This window comes from Eumetopias jubatus, unplaced genomic scaffold (genome assembly GCF_037043125.1).
Source record: "Eumetopias jubatus isolate StellerSeaLion01/CBP00866 unplaced genomic scaffold, mEumJub1_p1.0 scaffold_11, whole genome shotgun sequence".
NCBI classification, from domain to species: Eukaryota; Metazoa; Chordata; class Mammalia; order Carnivora; family Otariidae; genus Eumetopias; species Eumetopias jubatus.
The window spans coordinates 28,231,642-28,255,747 of NW_028274817.1; the positions used below are offsets into that span (position 1 = coordinate 28,231,642).

At 47.5% G+C, this 24,106-nt stretch overlaps 1 protein-coding gene across 3 annotated transcripts in view; it reads left to right on the forward strand.

Annotated features, from left to right (window-relative positions):
- The first annotated feature begins 654 nt into the window (after window positions 1–654).
- TMEM255A (transmembrane protein 255A) overlaps window positions 655–24,106 on the forward strand; it is a 46,659-nt gene continuing 23,207 nt past the window's right edge. For all 3 annotated transcript variants that reach the window (XM_028087815.1, XM_028087816.1, XM_028087817.1), the window contains exons 1-5: window positions 655–712; window positions 7,353–7,495; window positions 17,089–17,151; window positions 18,952–19,041; window positions 24,031–24,099. In XM_028087815.1, the coding sequence (XP_027943616.1) occupies window positions 655–712; window positions 7,353–7,495; window positions 17,089–17,151; window positions 18,952–19,041; window positions 24,031–24,099 (423 nt within the window). The remainder of the gene's footprint in view (window positions 713–7,352; window positions 7,496–17,088; window positions 17,152–18,951; window positions 19,042–24,030; window positions 24,100–24,106) is intronic.

Below are 24,106 nucleotides of genomic sequence, written 5' to 3' on the forward strand. Positions count from 1 at the left end.
GCCCCCTCTACCCTCCCCCATCCCCTTGATTATAGAGTGGCCCTTCTCTGGATCATCTCCAGCTCCATTATGTCATTCTGGAAGCACTAAGACCAAACCTGCACAAATGTGTGTGTGTGTGTGTGTGTGTGTGTGTGCGCGCGCGCGTGTGTATTCATCAGCTCTGAACCTCTGACTCTGCCCCCTCCCCAATTATAAATCCTAGAACAGGATGCTTGCCCAAGACCCTCTCTCCAAACTACAGAGAAGGCCGATTGGCCCCAGGCTGTAGCCTCCCCCTCTTTCTCTGCGCAGCCCTGGCCCCAAGGGGCTAAAACGGCTCCCTGTCTGGCTTGGGAGGCTGGGAGGTGGATTAACTAGGATGGGGGGGCCGAGGGGGAGGGAAGGGGGGTCTTGCGCAAGCGCACGCCGCTGCTCGGACCGCCAATGCTGCTGCCTCCCGGAGCAGAGGGAGGCAGAAGAGGAGGGAGGGAGAAGAGGGGAGGGGAGGGGGGGAGGCGGCCCTTGGGCTGCAGCTCGCAACCAGAGGCAGTCTCTCTCAGCTCTCGGAGGGACGGGGAGCGGCAGCCGCGGAGTAGAATGCTCTGCGGGGCGCCCTGAGCCGGGGCCGCGTGAAGCAGCTTCGGGGGCCGGGGCCACAGGGCAGCTTTCACCATGCATCAGTCCCTGACTCAGCAGCGGTCCAGCGACATGTCCCTGCCCGATTCCATGGGTAAGTCCATCCTGCCTTTCCTAGGGGCGGCGGCAGCTAGGGGGTGAGTGCGCTGCCCTCTGGACTACGAGCGCCCCGGTCGCCCCGGGAGCCAGGGAGCGGGAAGCGGGGCTAGGCAGGGGGTCCGCGTGCCCCAGGGTCTGGGTCGCGGGCCAGAGCTCCAGGGGAGCGGCCCGGCGGGGGCGGGGGCGACGCGCGGAGCTGCGAGCGCCAAGCTTGCGTCGGAGTATCTGTGCCCCGGAGTGCGGGTGTGTGCGTGTTTGTGTGCGTGTGCCGAAGACTTGCAGCCGGTGGTAAATTCCAGTTGTCTGGGGATCAAAACGCTTGCCTGCAACCTGCGCCTCCGCTTTCCATTCGACGCTCCCTCTTTGCAAAGTCCCCGTCACTTCTAAGAGCTCACGATTAACGACAATTAGGAGAAGCAGAGTCCTCGCCCCCTCCCAACTCTGTCGAAGGTGCCCAGAAATTCAGAGCTGCAGTGGTGGTGGAGCGGGGGCGGACTTGCAACTCGCTGATGGGGGGGGTTTGCGGAACCCTGGGGGATGGGCGGGGGTGGGGGGAGAAGAGAGGAGAGGGGTTGGCGGGAGGGGAATTCCTAAGGAATCACTCAAGACAGCCCAGCCCCGCCGTCTGCAGCAGCAGGATCAACATTCCTTGAATTTGATTCCTATTCTGCTCCAAAGGCACGGAATGTGCGTGAGTGTGAAAAAAAAAAAAAAGTGGGTGGGGGGGACGAGTGAGAGCGCGAGAAAGAAAGAGCGAGCGCGAGCCCGCGCATCTTCTGAAGTCGCGCTTTCTCTCTGGGGGTGGAATGGAGGGGGGGGACCCACTAGCCTGATTTGGTTCAACACTTTTCCTCATCACATCTGGGGAGCAGCTACCTCTAGGCACCAACTTGGCTGCCCCTCGAAGCTGCTTTTTGGTAGTTTGAAACAAAACACAAACCCAGTCCCCCTCAGCTGTTAGGCACCTTCCCAAGCCCTATGATTTCACTGGGCGGAGAAATTAATTTGGAGCCCAGGAGAGCGGGAGGGGATTGTCAAACCATGATCCCACCTAATCTTAAAATTCGCCTCGGATACACTTTAACCAAATCGAATTATCTCTTGCCAACATACTTTACATTCTGCAAATTTCCTCCGTCCCGAATTCCTGCCATCCAATCTGCTAGGTCTCCGATGAATTTGCGGGAACATCTCAAGAGGAGGGAGCGGGGAGAGGGTTGAACCCCCCCATGTGATCTCCCTACTGCCTGCATAAGACTGGGTCTTAACAGAATTCGTTCACCGGAGGGGCCCCCAGAAAGTGTCATCTCCTAGATGGTGGGAAGATCCGTATTTTCAATGGTTTTGCATATTCAGTATAAGAATTTGCTTTTTTTTATTTTTAAGGGTCTGGTTATTTGCAACGTGGTCCAAATGAGGCCAAGGACTTGGGTCCGAATCCAGAATCCAGCAGTACCAGACTCCCCCAGCTGTCTAACACAAGTGCGCGCGCACACACACACACGCACGCACGCACACACACACACGCACGCGCGCACACATGAACACAGAATGCACTCCTCACCTTGGCCAGCTGTGGCGCCAGCGCAGCCCCTGGCTCCCCGACGCGGGACTGTTGGCGCCAGGGAGGTCTGGGTGCAAGAGTGCGAGGGCCCGCAGCGCGCATTTCCGCAGCGGGCCACAACCACCTGCGAAGCCGGCCTCTCGCGCCAGGCGGTCTGCCCGTGGGGGAGTGGGCAGGTTAGGGGCCCAGGGCTTTAAATGTTGCCCCTTGGCACACGGCTCTGGGGGTTAGGGAACAAGACATAAGAGAGTTCTTTCTTGGGCTCCCAGGGGCCCTCGGCCGATCTTACGTTTCTCGAAAGGTCTGCGCAACAAGAAGTCGAGTGGGCTTCGCCCAGACTCGACACTGCGGGAAAAGAATCATAGAGCCCTTAGAGACGCGCGAGCCTGCTCCACGCATCCCGCTTTGTAAAGTCCGCAGACCGAGGGCACTAGCAAATTCCTGAGTCGAGTGGTAACCCTGGGTTTCCACAGTTTGGACAGGGGAGTCTCCCCGGAGTTCCCTGGCTCGGGTCCCGCACAACCCAGGCCTGAATCAGCGTCTAGGCTATTTGGGAGTTACTCCCACTTAACTCAGCTCTGGCAACGCCACCTTCCCTTGCATGGCGGGGGAGGGGAAGTGGAGGTGGGGGTTAGTGTTTCAGCCCCCAAGGGGCAGCATTTCTGAGGGGATTCCCCCTACAGGCAAGACACAACCGCAGCCCAAACAATAACATTTAAAACACACGGATACACACTGCACCAAGGTGCCTGCACGCTACGTTTGCTGGCTGTCTGGGGATGAACGGTTCGTCCAAGGCTCGGAGCAGGGCGGGCGTTTGGCAATATGAAGATGGTAATTTGACCAGCCCCCCTACATCCCCCTGCCAGCAACCCCCTTCTCCCTTTTGGCAACACCGCCCCCAGGCGCTGAGGCACCTCTACTACAGCGGGGCACTCCTTCCCTCCCAAACAACACATTTGTAATTCACCAGTGGCCTTGGACGTCTCTGGTTAAAGAACTCCAAAAGGGGGGAGGGGGCGGGATATCAGCACCTTTAAGGAAATGTTTGGGAGATTGGCAGAGCCTTGAGGCTCTTGTGTGGGCAGCCACCTGTTTCCACCAATGTACCGAGGCTGGGACTTCCCGAGACCCTCCCTGTGTGGCAAAGCTGACTCAGGTAAGCAAACCCTATTTGGTTCAAAAGATGAGCCCCCGCCCCCGAATTAGCCAGTCATCAACAACATAGTGTACAGGACAGGCTACTGGGCCCCTGTCCTGGCTTCACTCTGATAGCGATTACATACCCTATAATCAAGGGGATAATCGAGAACATGCACAAGGTAAAACATGAGTAAGCAGAGAAAATCATCCCACCTTCTGGCAACCCACACCTTCATTCCCATCAGCTACATAATCCTGGAACTGGATTTATCATAGGGCTTGGGTACCAGACCCACAATTACAACGGTAGTTGTGGCAGTTACAATTAATATGTGTATTGAGTAAGGTATATAGGAACTCTGGGACATGAAATAATGAGCAATTAGGGTACAATAGGCTTGGTAAGAAAAACTTTAGGAGGAGGTGAGTTTTGAGCAGGTTTTAGAGGAAAGGAGGGACTCAGATTCGAAGACCGCAGTGCAGGTGGGGGCTCTACCCAAGGAGGAAGGGAGGGGACCAGGCTGTATCTGAAAGGGCGGAGACAGCAAATAATTGGGCGCTTCTAGAGCTGAGCATCCTGGTCGTCAGGAATCTGGGGTGGAGATAGGGCACTGCAGAGAGGGAGGGCTGCAGTAGGGGCAGAAGGGGGGGCAGGCCAATGACAGGATTTCAGACTCTCCCACCGCTGATGGTTGCAGGGATGGTGGTTGTTGTTCAAACAGAAATATACTGGGCACCAAGTAGACAGGCCAGTGAGAGACATTGGGATTGTGTGGTACTAGTTGACCAGAAGGCTTTTAGTTCTGGGGACCCCAATAGGTGTGCCCTATTTTTAAAAATCAACTCTACGAACCCAGCTATATTTATTCATACAACCCCCCCCCACACACATGTCTTTTTGATTAGAAGGGAAGCAATTCTGATATGTTTGTTGCCTCTTGTTTATTCAACAAGTACTGACTGCTCTCTAGGTATCAAACCCTGCGATAGGCACTGTTTTCAAGTACCTTCTGCTTTATTCAAGTACGTCCTGGTATGGGACGGAAGATTTTGGTAGGTTGACTAACTAAACAAAATCAGAATCTGATGTTCCTGTGTTCCTGGGAACATCTAAGGCAGGCCCCAAATTGTACCTTAGTAAGAATAGGGCTCCCTTCTAAAATGAAACAGCCACCAGGAAAATGTCCTAAACAGACACAATGAGCTACCTTTTAGTAGCGTGAACCACACATTCAGAGAACAGGTGTGTCTTGCTCTAAGTAGATGTGACTTTCAAGTCGAATTAACACTAAAGGTAAATGGAGAGGTGATTCTTCACTTTTTAAAAGCATTTGCCCTGGGGTTCCTTATGACGGTCAACTCCCCAGGTGCAACTAGAAATAATTTCATCTTACACAATTACAGTCCTTATAGCGTAAAGAAGGGGGTGACTTGGGGTAGGGTGTCAGGGGGACAGAGAAGAGATCTTCAAACTAGTGATGAGAGAGTTTTCTTAGGAATTTTCAAAGCAAATCCTATCTGGAGGCAAGGCCCCTGTAAATCTGTAAGATCTCTGCCCGGGTTTCTCAACTGACTGGATTTTCAATTCAGGTTCTAAAGCAAGGGGAAAAAAAAATAGATTTTCAGATGACACCATGTGGTTTGCTGAGTCACTTTTCTGACCTAGCTCCTGTGCTTTTAAGAGCTAGAGTGATATTTGCAAAGGAGACCCAAGAGCTGTGAAGAGGATTTAAAGCCACTTGGCAGGGAAGGAACAGGCGAGTGATACCGAAAAAAATTAGAAAGACCATACACACACTCCCCCAATTTAGTCTTTAAAGTTATATGTTTTCCGTGTGAGGTGTTGAGACAATTTCGGTGTCACAAAGATACCCTTGGTGTCTCCAGATGTTCCCTCACCGTCTTTTGCTAATTTGAGGCAGGGGAGGGCTAAGACGGGGTGAGTGACAGAGGAGAAGCCTGGTGGAATGGGAGGCGATGTTGGTAGGTTTATGTTAGAGCCCCTCTGCGGAACCAGCTCGCAGATTCACCAAGAAGCATCCACCATCAAATAGACTCCGGGACCCTGGCTTAGACGCTCATTTAGGGCCCCTCGAGATGCCCACGAAGGATAGCTAACCTTCAGGTGAACAGGAAATAAATCCTGGCCCCCCTCATCTCTCCCCCACCCCTCCAGGCCGCCTCTCCCAGCCCTGCTTGCGGTGTTTCCACCAGTCAGCTTGCCATTTGCATCCCAAATAGCCGGCTCTCACAAAGGGCCCTGATGTCACAGGTGTCACTAGTGGTCCTTTATGCTCTTCCCCGTGGAGGCTGGACTCAGGTCCCACTGGAGAGGAGCCTCATCTCCCAACTCTCCCTCCCTCTGCTCCCAGGGCGAGGTCTGGTGCTTTATAGTCTGTGGGTGCCTGTAAGGGCTCCAACCACTTCTACATTTCAATGTGAAATAGTCTCAGGACGGGATCGCATTAGAAATGACCCTGATGAGTCATGCCCCTCACTTTCCAGGCTGACGTCAGGGGAGACCGCCAGCCCCTCCCACCTCCCTTGGAGCCCTCGGCAGGGCCCGCATGGGGAAGACAAGATGGATGGTGGGCCGAACCCAGGGTGGCTCTCCGGGCGCTTTGGTCCACACCAGGAGGGCAGATCGCCTGGCGGCTGCGCAGCCAACCACAGCCACCCCCCCCGGGTCTCGCTGGCTGTCTCCCCTCCTACCCCTTCCCTCATCCCCTCTCCCCTCCCTCCCAGTGGTGCAGTCTGGGCGGCTTCAAAGGCAGCTGCTGCCTGAGGCTGCAGTGAGGCCTCTCAGAACGATGGGGTCCTGGGAGCAGATTCTAGTGGCCTCTTTAGGCCCATAAATGCCACTCAAGCCACCTGGGTGGGCAACCCCATCATAAGGCTCCCCCGCCGCTTCATCCTTCTCACTAGAGAACTGGACTCTCCTGCCAGCCCCCCCCCCCCCCGTTTGCTTCTGTTTACAGAACTCCGAGGGGGGACTCATGCCTGGTATTTCCTGCTGAGAGCCCCTTCCCCGGCCCCCGGAGAAATGCGGGCAGAGTGTGGAGTGGTGCTCGATTCCTTTAAAAAAAAAATTAAATTCAAAAGCAAGCCTAGATACCATTTTTCTATCTGACTTAATAAGCCTGTTTTCGAAAAAAATATTGGTTTGCGCTATCATGTCTGATAAGCACTGAATAGGAGAACGGGTTTCTTGTCATTTATATTTATGTCACCCTCACATAAGCCTAAATGTGCATAAGTTATAATCTTCCCCATCTGCCTCCCCCGATACATATCTTTGTGGACTAATGGCCTCCAAACACTTACTTTATTACACACATTTGTTATGTGACAGATCTTGCCAACACACCATTTTAAAGTTTATACATGAGGTGGCAAATGTCAGAAATAAATGAAAAAAAAAATCCCAGTACCTGACTTGGTTGTGATATTTACACTGAAAATGAAATTTCCTATCTCCAGCTTATGAAAAAACCTTTCTCGGTCGTATATTGGCTTTAAAATATTTTCATTTAATACCTCCACACGCACAGTTCCCATTTATCGTATGCCTTATAATTTGGCCTAAAAAAACACTCTACTAAGCGGGTATGACACATCTTTTGTAGAATGCCGAAAGCACAAAAATTTGTTTTTGTTTCGTTTTTATGTAACTGGTAAGATTTCTTCTGTTGTTCATTTTCCAACTGAAAATATGGATTTTTTTAAATTGTAAATGTGGCACCTGATGACGGAAAAACAAAACAAAACAAAAACTGAAGCCCCATCCCTTCCCCGTAATTCCACTCCACAGAGGTAACCCCAGCGACCAGTTGGAGTGGGAAAGAAAGGCCTTCCTAATGATTTTTCCTTTAAGTCCATTCCTTCTCTGGCCGAAATGAGCAATTTCAGTTTCCCTGTGTGCTTTCAGGAGCCTTCAATCGAAGGAAACGAAACTCCATCTATGTCACTGTGACTTTGCTCATTGTGTCCGTGTTAATTCTCACGGTGGGCCTTGCCGCCACCACCAGGACCCAGAATGTGACCGTCGGAGGTTATTACCCAGGAGTTATTGTAAGTATAAAAGGCATAGGTAGGTCTCGGTGGCTGTCTGCCTGCCGTCTTTTGGGTTCTACTCTGATGGTTTTCAATTCTGCTCGAGTTTCTAGTGTTCAGTTTTCCTCCTCAATGTTTCCCTACATGTGTTTAGAGGGGCAACTCTGGGCCCATTAAGAAGAGTACTGGACTGAGAATCAGAAGAATCTGGGCCCTGTCCCTGATTCACCTTGTCACCTCATTCTTTAGGACCTTGGTTTTCTGGTCTAGGAGATGTTACTAACTAGCACTGTTAACCTTAGGCTAAGGTCCTTTTCTCTCAGGGCACCTGCTCTCCTATATATGATAGGGGTCACCTGATCTTCCCGGAAACCTGAGGACAGCTTGACGCTCTATGACCGACAGCACTGATCTCCAAAGTAATCTTGCACTCCTATCAGGAAAGATATGTGGAATATTTACTTCTAGAATATGTGTATTCATTTATAAGTTTTATGCATGTTCATAAAACATACAAAAATGGAAATTCAAAGATTAGATTAAAAACAATAATTTTTAATACCTTCATACTAACACTAAAATTTCAAAGAATGATATATACTTCACATGAAGTCTGTCGTGAAAGGTAGTGGCTTTACATCCTTATTTGAAATAGTCCACTAGATAATTTTGAATGATTTGAGCCGACTTATCAGATATGATTAGATTATCATTGGCGTCATTTAAAGATTTTTTTTTTAATTTGAGTATAGTTGACACACTGTATTACGTTACTTTCAGGTGTACAACATAGTGATTCAATATCTCTAGACATTATGCTGTGTTCACCCCAAGCGTAGCTGCCATCTGTCCCCATACAAGGTGGCATCATTGTTTTTTAATGTCGATCCCACAATGTAGCCAACAAAAAACTCATCCTGAGAGAAGTGTCAACTCCGCCATTTTCTTGTGGCTCGCTTCTTCTGCTTAAATCATTAGGGTCATCTTCAGTGGTTTCCAAAGCCCTTGTCCATTTTGTAGGGACTCGCTCAGTTAAAACTAGATCACACAATCCGGGCACACATTCAATGCCCCACCATCAACATTAACCGGTTGCTGTTTGGATCTTGCCTTCATCCCCGAGAAAGACAGCCCACCTTGTCATCTCACGCCGGGGGAGGGCACCAGTGACAGTCTGTTTATTGAATATGTGCAATGCTTAATTTCTTTCTTACTATTTTAGATAAACAATAAATAGGAAACAGGAGTTGGGATAGTTTCTTCCATAGATCAGTGGATTGCTTTAGCCATCCATCCCCAGGGTGCATGCAATCTACTCTGTAAACCATTGAACTCTTGACATACAAAACCTCATTTTATATCAAATCATCGTGTTGTATGCTTTAAACACATACACTTTTATTTGCCATTTATACCTCAATAAATCTGGGAAAAAGAAAAGAAAAACAAAAAAACCAAACATGAACCTCGTTCGGATCCACACACACTGCTCTTGAGCCCAAAAGCCTAACTCTAGAGGTTGGATCATATTTCACTATCAATTGTATGACTTCCCGATTCTAATTTGTAATTAATTGTAGAGAGCAGGAAGGAAGTTTAGGACGATTTTTTTTTTTTAAGTACAGCAAAGAGGTCAGATGTATTTATGTTGTTGGTTTTTTTCTTTTTTCTTTTCTTTTCCTTATTTATTTATTTATTTATTTGGAGAGGCGGGGTTGGAGAGAGAAGTCAAGGGAGAGGAAAGGATTAAAGGTGGATGCCTTTGACAAGCCCGCAATGTGAGTGACCAAGCCTGACGGGGGTTGCCTAGGCCACGGGTTCCACAGTCAGCCTCCTCAATAGCCCTGGCTGGCCAGACTCGGGCTGCACCTCCCACCTCCCGGGAGCTGAAGGCTGCCCAGGAAGTTCCTTCCCGGCTCTGGGGCTCTGGGGCGGGCAGGGCTCCCTCCAGCCAACGGCAGGTGTCCCACAGACACCATTCGGTACCCTCTGTTAAACATGTGATGTGAGAACTCACCCAGTCCACTTCCTGTGGTGAGGCAAGAAAACCAGTTGTCAGCAGAATTGGGTTTTATTTTTAAACACAAGCAAGGGGGGTTGGTGGTGAGGAGAGGGGAGGTAAGATTGCGCTTTGGTGGCTTGGAAAGGCAATTTATAGGGTCTGTATGACTGCGTGCTTCAGGTAGCTGCATTTCGTAAAATATTTCTGACAGATGAGCAAATGCTCAAGCCGAGATTCAGAGTCTCCATGGGTGAGGAAAAGGTATTTTCCATGTCACTTAAGAGTAAGAACTCCTGGGAGCCTGGGTGGCTCAGTTGGTTAAGCGACTGCTTTCGGCCCAGGTCATGATCCTGGAATCCCGGGATCGAGTCCCACATCGGCTCCCTGCTCGGCGGGGAGTCTGCTCCCTCTGATCCTCTTCCCTCTCGTGCTCTCTATCTCTCATTCTCTTTCTCTCAAATAAATAAATAAAATCTTTTAAAAAAAAAAGAGTAAGAACTCCTCTTATTCTACAATGATGACTATGAACCTTCTCGGTAGAATATGGGCCCGTGGGTGGCTAGGTTGGAATGCATTAACAAAGGAAGGAGGGCTTGTGATTGTTGTTATTTGGGTACCTGATGTTCAGCTAGCCAGGAAGTTGAAGCAGTGGGGGCGTGTGTCTGTGTGTGAGTTTCACTAAAAGCTAATATGGAAATGTTAAGAGGAGAACCATCCCTAAAGGACAGTGTGCCCCATGGTTTAACCTTTAAAAATGTGCTCTTGGAGTTCCTGTAGATTGTTTCTTTAAAATGGGTTTTAATTATCGAAAGTGAATAGGGAAGATTGCAGGTTGAAAAGCGGAAAAATGCATTTGGGTTTAGAGGTCAGATCGCGGTGTAACAAATACAGTAATGACCCAGGCCTGAGAAATCCAGATTTATTCGGGAATGGGGTGCTCTCGCTAATCGAATCGTTTGGTTACTAGAGAGGTAGATACTATATAAATTCTAAGCCAGGGGTTTCCCCGTCTTGATGTGCATAAGAATGACGTGGTAAAGGCGGCGGGGGGGGGGGGCGCGGGGGGGGGGATTCAGACCTCAGCTCCCTACCCCCCAGAGATTCTGATCCAGCAGGTTCAGGTAGGGCCCGGGAACCTGAATTTCCTTTTGATGAGGTAACTTTTGATTGAAAAAGCAATACACATTGAATCTGCATTTTGATAAATAACCCCCAGGAGAACCTAATTCAAGTCAACCAGCAACCACCTGGAGAACTAAAACCCAAGAAATAAAATATGCTCAGAGATAAAACCGGAATGCACATAGTGGGGCGTTTTAAGCTTCCACACTGGCAGATTGGTCACTTAGAATATAAAGGATCCTTGTATAGAAATGTGAAAAATTTCAGGCTACTTGGAGCTCTGTTGTTTTGGGGTTAACTGCAAAAAAAACCAGAATCATCCTAAACTTCCTTTCTGCTCTCTCCAATTAATTTGCTAATTAAATGTGTTAACAGTACATGAGAATTTAAAATTTCAAAACAGACAAATTAGGGAGCAGTTATTAGATTAAAACAAGAATTACCATACATACAACCCATTTAAGTATTGAGATCTCAGGCATTTTAAAATATAATTATATTTGCACAACTCAAACTCATGTGAAACTTTTCTGGGGCATTTTTATTTCACCAAGCGAGATGCCCTTGCGCAGTGAGGTGCATTATAATCGAGCATAAGCTGCTCTCTCTGAGCTAGAATGTGGTACCAACATCCTAAGACACACGTACACACGTGCATCTTTAAACACGTGCTAATCTGTACAAGCTGAACTTCGCAACTTTTTAAAAATGAAAACTGATAAAGAAAGACAAACTGGCTTAGGATTTTTACTGTCCTCGAATGTTTGAGGTGTATTCCGTTCCAGAAGAGTTTTCAGTGAGCTTTCTGCACCGGAGGCCTAAAAAAACAAGAGGCTCTGTTGTTGTATAAAGCTGAAAAAGGCAAGAGAGAGAGCCTGCTTCTTCTCTGTAACACTTTAACCTTAGATCCAGGAGAATGAGGCCTTTAAATGTGTTTCCCCAGCAACCCACAAGATGGGGTTGGCCACCTGATCAGCGTGGAAATCCTTTCATTCTTGCACCCTCTCCCCAGCTGTTGTACTGCTAAGGCCCATATCAGCCTGGGTTTCCTTTCAGGAAAAAAAAAAAAAAAGATAAAAATAAGAGTTTCAGCCCTGTTTCCAAGGTGCGAGTGTGTGAGTTAATTGAAAAATTATTATCAGAGTTACCATGGGATGGTAGGAGACTGAGGCAACAGGGATCGTCCGAGGCAATAGCCCAGAAACTTTCTTTAGGCAAGTGTGGCTTCAGCTTCACATGTGAAGACTCTTGATAAATCCAACAAAGTTTAGATTAAAGAATCGACTGCTAAGGAAACACACGGGGCTCTGGATAGTGGGATTTTGTGTTTTATTGTGAATTAGGCAGAAATGTTGTCCACCTCTTGTTGAAAATATTTCTAAAATAGAAGCTCATTATAAAATAATGTTCCTACCTTAGGAAGTACATTTCAAAGATGAGATTCGAATCTGGATTTGCTAAATCAGACGTCTAATGCCAGAAAGTTCTGACTTTCATTGGCTCCCTGTTGCATCCTTAGCTTTGTCATTCAGGGCTCACTGAAGATGCCCCTGGCCTGGTCTCCCATTCCCCCTCTTTTTCCAAAATTATCAGTTCCTGCCCTGAACACAGCTTGGGTTTTCCTGCCTTGCTGCTGTGATTTTTCATTGTTCACCCTGGTCTGGCATGTCCTTGCACTCTCTCTCTCTGTTGACCCAAATGCTCTGTTCTATTCCAACTTAAAGACATGGCTGGGATGTTTTTCAACTGCGAGGGTCTGCAGTGGTGTCTACCATCTTTGAACTCCCTACCATAGCTTTCTCCTACTCATGGTTCCAGAAAATACTTACATCCTCCCTTACGGCATCTGTTGGGCCATATTCTTTGGCTTTGTTTATACAGGCCCACCATCCCTTATCTGAATCCTTGGGTCAGATATGTTTGAGAATTTAGACTTCTCTTTTTATTTTATTTTAGAAAGATAATACAGTGCATATGTTACCTTACCTAACATCCCAGTGGGGTCTTGAGGAAAACCCCATAATCAGCTCCTTCATATTTCTCTAATAAACTGTGAATTTTATACTAAGTGGATAAAGATTATAAAATAATCTCACATCAGTTCAAAGTTTTACCACCAAGTTAGTTACAAAAAAAAAAAAAAAAAACCTTTTGGTTTTAACAGCTTTGTGGATTTCAGGATTATGGGAAGGAATTGTGGACCAGTTTACCTAATTATAGCTTCTTGAGGCTGAGTTTCATTGGTCGTAGTCTCATTGGTCATGGTATCATATTCCGCCCCCCCCCCCACTTCTGGCCTCCAAATCACAGATCTAGCACAGTGCCTGCTGCAGAGTCGATGTCCAATTAACATGTATTGAATGACTAATCCTTCTGAGTGTCAGTGCTGGGTGTCTGCAGCAGTGAATGGGAATCAGCATAAGTTACAGAGCCCAGTCCAAAAAGAGCCCTTAAGTCTGACTTTGATTTCCAGTGATTTGACTTTTTCTTCAACGAGTGGAGGGCAGCCAAAACAAAGCAAGTTGGTTATTTATTCAGGTAATGGGGAATCAAGATGGAGGTCCAAAGGTCTGCACTTCCCATGATTCCAGGGGGTTCTCAAGGGGTGACCACAGAGCTTACCTTTCTGAGGCCTCAAGAGAGTAAACAGTTGATTAGAAGCAACTGCCCACTTTCAGGAAATTCTGTTGATTTTTCCTTTTTTATTTTCAACCCCTCAGCTCTTCCTCAAATAGGACTTTTCACTCCATCCTTGCAGGGAACTTCTTTCCTGGAGAGGGAGGGATAGTGACAAAGGTCACTATTCTACTAACACGCCACAAATGCAGCACAGGGTGGCTGAAAGAGCATCAGCTGTAGGTCAGGGGACCTGTGGACTAGTCCTGGCCCTGTCATTAACTTGCTATACGTGGGGATAAGTCCATACAGTTCTCTAGGCCACCATTTTCCTGTCTATCCAATGGGAATGGTATCAGCTCCATTAAACTCCATAGCGTTACTGTGACCAAAATGGAGAGCACAGGCTTCTTTAAATTCAAATGCTTTCCAAAAGTACGGTAGTTTCAGCAACACTGGTGAGTTCATCAACCTGTCATCCAGGTGAGTGAATTTTTCCAGCCATGACTCAAAAGATACTAGTTCCCCGCCCGGTGAACTCTACTTATCTTTGACCCCATATTAAAATGTCTCCTCCTCTGTGGAATCTTAGAACTACCACTTATTTAGCATCCTACCTTATGCAAGTCACACCACATGCTTTATTTTTTTAATTTTATTTATTGGAGACAGAGACAGAGATAGCGAGAGAGAACAGGAGCAGGGAGGAGAGGGAGAAGCAGGCTTCCCGCGGAGCAGGGAGCCTGATGCGGGGCTCGATCCCAGGACCCCGGGATCATGACCTGAGCCGAAGGCAGATGCTTAACCGACTGAGCCACCCAGGCGCCCCACACACACTTTATTTAAAAAAAAATTTTTTATTTGAGTACAGTTGACACACGATGCTACATTAGCTTCAGGTGTACAACATGCCGATTCCTCCTCTGTATACATTATGCCATGCTCCCATCCATCAGCATACAACGCTATTACAATACCGTTGTCAATATTCCCCACGCTGTGCCTTTTCTTCCCATGACTTCTTCATTCCATAACTGGAAGCCTGTATCTCCACTCCCCTTCACCCATTTTGCTCACCCCCCACCCCCCTCCCCTCTGGCAACCATCAGTTTGTGCTCTGTATTTATGGGTCTGACCCTTTTTGTTTGTTCATTCATTTGTTTAGTTTTTTCAGATTTTACATATAAGTGAAATCATATGGCATTTGTCTTTCTCAGTCTGACTTAACTTCACTTAGCATCATACCCTCTAGGTCCATCCGTGTTGCCACAAATGGCAACAGCTCATCCTTTTATGGCTGAGTAATAGTCCATTGCGTATATGTACACCACATCTCCCTTAGCTCTTCGTCTATCATTGGACACCTAGGTTGTTTCCATATCTTGGCTATTATAAATCATGCTGCAATAAATGTAGGGGTGCATAGATCTTTGTGAATTAGTGTTTTTGTTTTTTGGGGGTAAATACCCAGTAGAAGTCACACTACATACTTTATCTCATTCCATCCTCACAGCAGCCCTGTGTGGTAGTTACCACTGTGATGCCCCATTGTATAGATGGGGAAACTGACGCACAGAGTGGGTAAGGGCCTTGCCCAAGGTCACACAGTTTACAGGTAGCGGGGCCAGGGATGTAGTACAAAATGAATTATTCTCTTCTCCTGTAGCACTATGTTTACCCTTTCTTGTGGTCCTTAACCCACAGTCTGTCTCCCTTTCACTAGACTATGAACTGCTGGAGCACAGAGGTCATGTCTTATTATCTGACACAAGCACTTAGTGAATATTAGAAAACCGAATGCATCAGAGTAGATTCAAATGGAATAGAAAGAAAGGGAGGGAACTGGATGAGGTAACTGGCTAACCTGGGACTTCTAGTCCCAAGTGCCTTGTCTTTCCAGTCAATTCCAAGAGGCTTCAGCCCACCTCTTCTGGCCACTATCATCAGGGAGTTATTTGAGAGCGCCAGGAATGACGAGTGTTTTCGCTTCCCGTCTGAAGGCCAAGACTGCTGTTGGGGTTCAGGTGACATTAAGTGAATATCTGTGGAAACTGAAAAACTGCTCAGTCAGAGGACTTATGTTCCATGTAAGAAGCTGCCTCCGACTTTCTCTCAATCTCCCCGAGTGGTCCAGAATGCCATAAGCACAGACTAGTCATGGAATTCTTCCGGAAAAATAAAAGCTGTGGAATACATTGGAGGCGGGGGAAAGAGAAAACATGAAGCTTTCTTATGAAATCGAGCAAACAATGATAGGACTTTCCAGCTCAAATTAGTTAGAGCTGCTCAAAAGTTAAATGTCTTCAAAAATAGAAATAAACATGGGAACAATATTTACTGAGTACTTACTGTGTGCCAGGCACCGTGCTAAGTTTTTTGAATGTATCATCCTGGTTTGTGCTTGCAAAAGCCCCATGATATCGATAGCCACTGTTAAAGTCCCCATTTCCCAGATCAGGAAACTGAGGTTGAGAGAGGCCAATCCGTCTGTTCAAGATCCCACAGACAACGGCGGAAGAGCTGGGGTAGGAAGCCAGGCTGGTGTGAGAACCAGGTTTTAATCAGTATACTTTATGACAACACATTTCAATTACATTTAAAATAAGAGCAGGCGGAAGATGGGCAGAGTTTAACTGTTGAGTGGGGATGTTCTCAGTAGCGTCTTGGGTGGTGGGGGATATACCCTTGTGCACGTTGGCTTCTATTTCCCCAGAGGGGTTGCTGGCTGAGTGGCCCTGCAGAATGAGTCCTTGGAAATCTGTATTCATTCCTTCCCTTCATGCCCCCTTCATGCCCTTTAGTTCTTGGGTTTCTGAGACCAGCACCCAGTGCCCCTACACTGCCCCACCTCACTCCTGCCCAGCCCTCGGGTCCATTAGATTTCCAAGTTCAGCTGTAAGGCTTGGGGGCCTCAGATGGAAATAGATGCCCCTGTTAGCCAAGGTAAGGCTGCAGATGGCAACCCGGACCATTAGTGAGGCTAAAGAGACCTGTAACTGCATCACTGAGCTTGTGTTAAGATTTATTGGTCCATGCTCACCACTTTTTACTTATTGCATTTTTATCCCCACCGACAGCCATCGGTTAGCGATCATGTGCAGCTGAGCCTGGCCGACTCAGTCCACTAATGGCAGAAGGGAGAGGAAATGGGACCTGCTACAGCGAGCCATCATCCCAGCCACTTAGACAGGGAGATTGTTTTCTCAGGGCTTTACACGGCCATTTCTGTTCACCCTCTAATGAATGCTTTCTGTCCATAAATGAAGCAGAGATGGAAGAAGAGGTGAATAAGTGCTAACATAAATTGCAGTGGGTCAGCCACAAATACAGGCTTTCAAAAAATAGGTTTTTTTTTTTTTTAAGTCTAGGTTAAGGTGCTTGCTGATCTCTAAAGTATTTCCTGGGTTTGACTAGTGTGCGGGATGCATCAAAAATTGCTATTTCAAATCTTTACTTTGTAATCCATGCATCAGAGTAGACGGTCTCCTTTCCAAAAAAAAAAAAAGAAAAAGATAAAGATCAGACTATAACACCTGCTTTTCACCGTTATATGTCTCTTACTGACTCACCAGTCACATGATAGGTAATAGATATTGACACTGAAATAGGCAGGCTCTGAAAAGCTCTGGTTGACCTTTACTTTGAATTTTTGGGCACATGAGTTTCTTTTTAGGTCAGATGCATTTCTACAAGGAAAAATTGACAAATGGTGGGAGAAATACTTTTATTGAACACGTTCTATCTGTGTAACAGCTGCATGTGTCGTATCAGGCCTTTTTCGTTGTCCTGAATCATATCCAGGAGCTGGATATAATTGCGTGGGCAGGCTGATTACCTTCCCACATGCTATGTTTGCCATATTGCTTTGCAGCTCGGCTTTGGATCCTTCCTTGGAATCATCGGATCAAACCTTGTTGAGAACAAACGGCAGATGGTAAGTTTTCATCGCTATAGAATCGCACTCTTCAGCTGAAGACGCTCAATATTTATATGGATAAGTAACACACTTTTTAAGGTTGCCCAGGTCGGGCCCCAAAAGCAAATATCCCTTTGCCTTTTCTCCTCAGCCTCCAGGGAACTTATTCTAAAGTGACCCCGTGGTATGGGACTTGTTCCTGTCTTGCCTGACCCTCCCTCAGTGCCCTAGTTAGTCTCCTTAAGTCAAAGAGATAGAATATTCTGGATCTTGCCCTTTGCTTTCCTCCTCCCTCTCTGATGCATAACCTTTGGGGAAAGTTTTGCAGAGGGTTCCTGCCTTTTAGGATATTACACTTGTAAATCAAGATGCCTGGGGGGTGGTCAGATGGTGGACTGATAAGACTCCCCCAGTACAAGCAAGCCTCTGTGGCATCTAGACCTTGATAATGGGGTCTATTTAACAGCAAGTTTAATCAGATAAGGTAATAGCTCCAGGGACAGAGAACTCTAACCATCTGTTCTCCCCCAGCAATGTGGGGGATTCCCTCAGGGGAGCACTCAGCACTCTCTTCTTCCATTTCACCTGGACTCCCCGCCTCCCCCGCCAGTCGAGTTTGCACTCTGGGCTTACATTATTCAAAATAACGGGGGAGTTTTAATTGTAGAGCTGATCATCGCATAGCTAATAATGCCAATTTCACGACAGCGTTCATCCATTATTTACCAATTCTCTGTAGTGCTGTGAAGTGAGATTGATGGGGAGAGGCTTCTGAACAACTCCTGAAGGAGAGAAGTATTTCCTCCTAGCCTGCTGAGGAGGGAGAACCTTAGGGTAGCCTTGACTTTGATTTGATTTTGCCCTGGAGAGCAGTTTAATGCCGTGCTATTTCCCCCTGTTTACCTCCAAACACCTCAAGGAAGAAAAAGACTGATTCTGTCTCCTTCTGAGGGTCGACCCCGGGGCAGATGGTGGGTTTAGGCGACCCCCGCCCCCCACCGCCTGCCCCTGGAAGCACCTTCCTCCACATCGGCTTGTAGTACCTCCCTTGTAACGGAAGCCAAATTATTAGGAAAATCTTGTTATCTAACATGATCAGCGTATAGGGCAGTCTGGTGCAAGCAAACATTTTTCTTAAGAATTTTTGTACGCACTACACAGAGTTGATCAGTTCCAGAGACTTCCACCCTTGTGAGAGGTCTTTGATATCTAAATCTTAATAAGTTGAATGTTCCTTCTCCAACCATGCAGAAGGCCAGGTGGGGTTGTGTGGGGCCTCAGAATCGTCCCTGTCTTCATCACTGCCCACGGTGAGGGGTTGAGAAGAACACTGGACCGGGAGCTGGTGGGCACCAGACTCTTCTGTAGACTGGATGGGGACCCTGGGCGCACCCACTACCCCTCTTTGAGCCTCCAGCCCCACAATAAATAAAACGGGGGTGGACTACGCGACGTCAAATGTCCAACATCTTTCGGAGTCTGAGGATGGAGGAGCCACACAAATTCCTCCACAGGGATAGAATATTCCCCCACAGACAGCATGCTCGATATTAGCAAAATCTCCTCTTGATCGGGTGTCCACAGATTCACGGGGTGAATTTCTTAGCTTGCCCTGAAAATGTAAAAAATACCTTCGGCGGCCCCTACCCCTCATCCCACTCATCCTGCGTGATTGAAGAAAAGCACCCCCATAGGGCGGCAGGCCAGAGTTCGGCTTTGGCTGGCATTCTCTTGGGGATCCTCTAGTCTCCAGGAACAGCAAGAGTGGAAGGCTAACAGACACTTGTGTTTTGTTTCCACCCCTCCCCACCCCCGCAGCTGGTGGCTTCTATCGTCTTTATCAGCTTCGGTGTGATTGCGGCCTTTTGTTGTGCCATTGTCGATGGGGTCTTTGCTGCCAGACACATTGTGAGTACTTTCAGGCCCAGGTCAGAGGACGTGTGCAACAGAGCAAGGTTTCGTTGAGTGTGTGCGGCGGGCTGTGTGTGCTAAGGGCTGTGACGGTACAGAGGAGGGGGAAAACAGGATCCCTGTCTCAAGTTGCTGAGCGTCAAGATGAGGACACCGCTGGACCCCTGGTCATCTAGAGAACCGGGGCTAAGTTGGGGGCATAAACTCTAAGTGCCGTAGCCATTTCTCTTGGGCTCCAGTGGCCAGGAACAGGCTTCCCTGAATCGACCTTTGAAATGCGAGTGAGATTTGGAAAGGCAGAGGCAAGGGCACTGGGGCCAGGGGAAGGGCCTTGGAAGTGACGCTGGGGATGAGGAGGGAGGGAGAAGCAGGAAGGCCTGTGAGTTCTGAGGGCCTCGGAGGTTTCAACAGTGACAGGAACAGACCATGAGGACAGAGTCACCTCTTCTCAGATTCCTGAACTTTGCTGTCCCTACAACGGGGGTTGCGTTTAGTGATGTGATTGGGGTCCAGAGAAAACCCCAGTGCTAGAAGCTTCTACTCAGAGCCCAGTCCTGGCGTTTCGGGGCCAAATCCTCAAAGCTGCCCCTTGAGGAAAGCCATTTGACTCCTGAAACCCAAACTTGGGCTCTTCTCTGAGTAAGCCTGTGCTTCAGGGCATTCCCATGTGGCTCTCCACAGGAGCCCTCACCCCTCTTTTAGTACTTTCCATTCCACACTATTCCAGACAGTGCCTATGACCCATAGTACTTTCAGGGTTTCATAAAAATATTATCATTTCTTTTCAAATCAGTAGACAAGCGATGAGCTTTTAGGTCAAGGAGAAGTTTTCACATATAAATATATTTGTCTTTATACCGATGCAGGCATTCGATATAATTAAAATAAAGAAAATATAATTTTCAATATCTTTTAATGGAGAGAGGGGCCCGCAAAAGTGCCTAGGTCCCAGGGAGGTCATAACATAGCCCTGATCTGGCCCACAAACCAAAATCAAAAGGGAGCCACCACAACTTACCGGGTCCTCACAACGGACACAAATACTCCTTTTATTCCTACTGAATCAGCATGGAGAATGAAAACATCTCATGAGCTAGTTGGAAATGTTTTGTTTTCCAAAACAGCCAATTTAGAACAAAATTGTATTATCAGAATCTTCTGTGGATCAATGACATTGGCAAATAGTGCAGGTCATCCTGAGGCAGTGGCATGAGTATGGTTGGATCTGGGGAAGGATGATCTGTGACATTGTTATCTCAGTTCCCACTTGCTCTTGGACCCCCCTCTCAGGCGTGAGTCAGTCGGTCATTTGCCAAGATTAGAGGAACTCATGCAGTCAGTGCTGCCCCACAAACAGTCTCTGAACTGGTGTCTCAGGAGATAATTTCTGGGCAGGGGGCAGAGTCAGGGGTGGGAGAGAGAGGCTCTTGGCCCAATTTTCTTTTCAGGGCCAAGAATTTAAAGGTTGGCCCCGATATCAGACCCATCCTTTTGGATTTTAGCTGAGGGCAGCCATCTTCTTCATCTTTTCTTTGTTAAAAAGGCCGATGACACATCGGGAACTTGTGACATCCACAAGCCTACCACCCTCACATAGCAAGTCTTAGCATTTCTGCATATTACTCTCTGAGTACACACCTATTTGTGTAGTGTGGTTACAGCCAATCACAGCATGCATGCTATTTTGTATTCAACAGGAGCCATCTTAATAACAATAATGCCTTGTTTTTGTGGAGCACATTTAGCTTTTCAGTGTGGCTTCCCATCTATTATCTCATTTGAGGCCCACAGCAATCCTGTGAGATATGTAGGGCAGGCATTATTATCCCCATTTGACAAGGAGTATTCACTCTGAGGCGGTCTCCATGGTAACAGAGGCCTAGTGGCCAAGAAGCCTGCAGTAGATTTTGATGGCATCATGAGCTAAAATGGCTTCCTCCTTTTCCCTCCTCCTCCCACTCTTGATGTGTATTTTTTTTAAACAGCTTTATTGAGATATAGTTCACATCCCATATAATCTGCCCATTTAAAGTGTACAGTTCAGCGGGTTTCAGTATCTTCACTGTTACGGGCAAACCATCACCACATCAGTTTTAAAAGGTTTTCATCATCCCCCCAAAGAAACCCCGTATTCTGGGCTCTCACTTCCCTATGCCCCATTCCCCTCAGCCCTAGGCAACCACGAGGCTACTGTTCCTTCTCTACAGATTTCCCTATATTAATTAACCTTTCATATTAATGGAATCATATAATATTATGGTCTTTTGCGACCTGACTTCTTTTCATGTAGTATGATATTCTCGGGGCTCATCCATGCTGTAGCTGCATTTCTTTTTATGGCCTGATAATATTCCATCGTATGGATATACCACATTTTGTTTATCCATTCACCGGTGGACATTTAGGTTGTTTCCAGCTCGTGGCTTTTACCAATAATGCTGCTATAAACATTCATGTACTGTGTGGCCACATGTTTTCATTTTCCTTGAGTATATCGCTAGGACTGGAATTGCTGGGTCATGTCATAACTATGTTTCCCCTTTTAGGGACCTACCAGACAGTTTTCCAAAATAGCCACACCATTTGCCTTCCCGTCAGAAGTGTAGGTACAAGAGTTCCAATTCCTGCACATCCTTGCCAACTCTTCGTAGCTGACTTTTTAATTCTAGCCATCCTGGTGGGAATGACGTGGTACCTCGCTGTGGTTTTGATTTGCATTTCCTTGATCCTCCTCCCATGTTTTTTTGATCACTGGCCTCCATCAGAGGCAATGGGGAAAAATCCAGTTATATTTACTGGAAGTTTCCTCTAATGACCACCTACCTATCTCTGACTCCAGGCCCTCGGTACTTCCTACAGTTAGTGGCCTACAGTAGAGCATTTGATTCAGGGATTTGGGGTAAGGCTGGATGAATCTTTAAGAAAACCTTTCTGCTTGCCCTGTACCTATCCTATGATATCTGCCAGTCCTCACTGATACCCAGAGAGTTTAGAGGAAGAAGGCTTTATTGATGTATGGTGATATCTATTGACCAGTTTAATGAAAGGCACTTTTGCACCCTAGCACCACTTGGGTGGGCTAAAGCCAGTCTTTTCTTTTCCTTTCTTTCTTTCTTTTCTTTTCTTTTTTTTAATAAATAATGTATTTTTTTTTAAAGATTTTACTTTTAAGTAATCTCTACACCCAACGTGGGGCTCGAACTCACAACCCCGAGGTCAAGAGTCGCACACTCTACCTGCTGAGCCAGCCAACGCGCCCCTAAGCCCGCCTTTTCTGTTGTTGGAGTCCTTCAGCACCATCATGCCCTGTCCTTTGGCCTGGGGGTGTGTGTGCTTCCTCGCAAGACCTACCCTTCTTACACACCCTTCTAAAGGTGTCTTGTTCCTTCTCTCCATGGTCTCTTATTTCCTTCCCTTCCCCTCCCCCTAACACGGCCATTAGCCAGCTGGAAAAGTCGCTTTACCTTCTTGTGTCCCAGTTTCTTTCCCTTCAGTAACCTCCCTAAGGGAGCCTGGCACAGAGCAGCCACTCACCATGAAGCAACTTTCATTTCCATCTCTTCACTCCGCAATTGGTAGCCCTTCAGATTAAAAAGGTTGCCGAGGCCGAGCTGAGTGACTTTCCTACCTCCCGACGGGGTCTCAATGCAGATTAGCCACCAAAGGCAGCGCATGGACAACCATCACGTGTGAACGGGTCTGTCTTCATTTAGTTGGTGGCTGAACGCTTTCTGCAGAACCAGGAGGTCAGGAGGGCTGTGACAGCACATCAAGCCTCCCCTTACCCCAGATAATAAGGGCCTCTGCTCTTCCCCAAACACAGAAGATAAACCCTGCTCTGTACAAACACGAGAACCTACATTCCTTCCCAGCCTAACTCCAGCCTAAGCCAACATTGAACAGACAGGACGTTTCATGGAAAAGCAGCTGATGGAAAGTCCTAGGTCCTCGATGGGGCTGCAGGCTGGGAGGCTGGAAGCCCTTGGGTGCCAGGAACAGGAGATGGCAAATGATGGGTGGGAAAAGCAGCCACCGGGGTTATTGAAAATGATGAGAAAAGTGGGGGCAGGAGGGAGGGTGCTTTGGCCAAACCCCACAGGTCATTTTGCATAAACTGCTTGTCCTGTCCTAGCCTGCTTTTGGCCAAAGCCTCCTACCCCTTGGGGGATGTTTAGCATCACCCCAAAAGTGAACAGCACCCCTGCCTGCAAGTTCCCAGGCAGCGCTGGATCGTGTCTGTCTGTTCTACCCCAACACCCACGCCTGAGAGCTCCCTCACCAGAAAGCTGGCCAAGCCAGGACGGGAAGTCAACTGTCCTTGAGCCCCATGTTAGTCTGGGCTTTCGCAGTATTTTTGGAGGTCATGGTCTTTACCTAATCTGTGTAGTTGAGTGAAAATGGCTCATAGTTCAGCTGAGTTAAAATCTACAGCAGCCTCAGTAGCTGCTCATCCCCCTGGGGCTTGCTTCCTGAGCTCTTCCTTCTGGAAACGCTGTGGCGGTGACAGCAGCAAGCACATGTCAGCCAGCCCGAGTCCTGTCCTCAGGTGACAATGAGACCTGATCGTCGGAGTAGGGCTCCCTCCTTTTGGAAGTATGATATTGCAAGAGTCTGCATCTTGTTCCCTGGGGGCTCCTGGGAAGAAGATGAAGACTAGAAATAAAAGAAAACCAGAGAGGAAATTTCAAGGAACCGATTTCTCAATCAGTTTCCTAATTTCTCATTAACCAAGTGGCCCAGTGGAAAGCAGTTATGAGAACATTTGTATGTAATCCTCAGATTCTCGGACTTCATAGATGGGCAGCTTTCAGAAACTAACCCGACCCACTGCCTGCTCGTGTGTGTGTGTGTGTGTGTGTGTGTGTGTGTGTGTGTGTGTGTGTACGAGCATGAGCGCGCATTTTCAAATCTTTTATTACCAATCAGAGCACTTGCTGCTTTGTTTTCCAAAACCCAAACTCTTTGATTTGCTGTTTCCCTTTCCAGGATCTGAAACCACTCTATGCTAACCGGTGCCACTACGTCCCCAAGACATCCCAGAAGGAAGCTGAGGAGGTGAGCC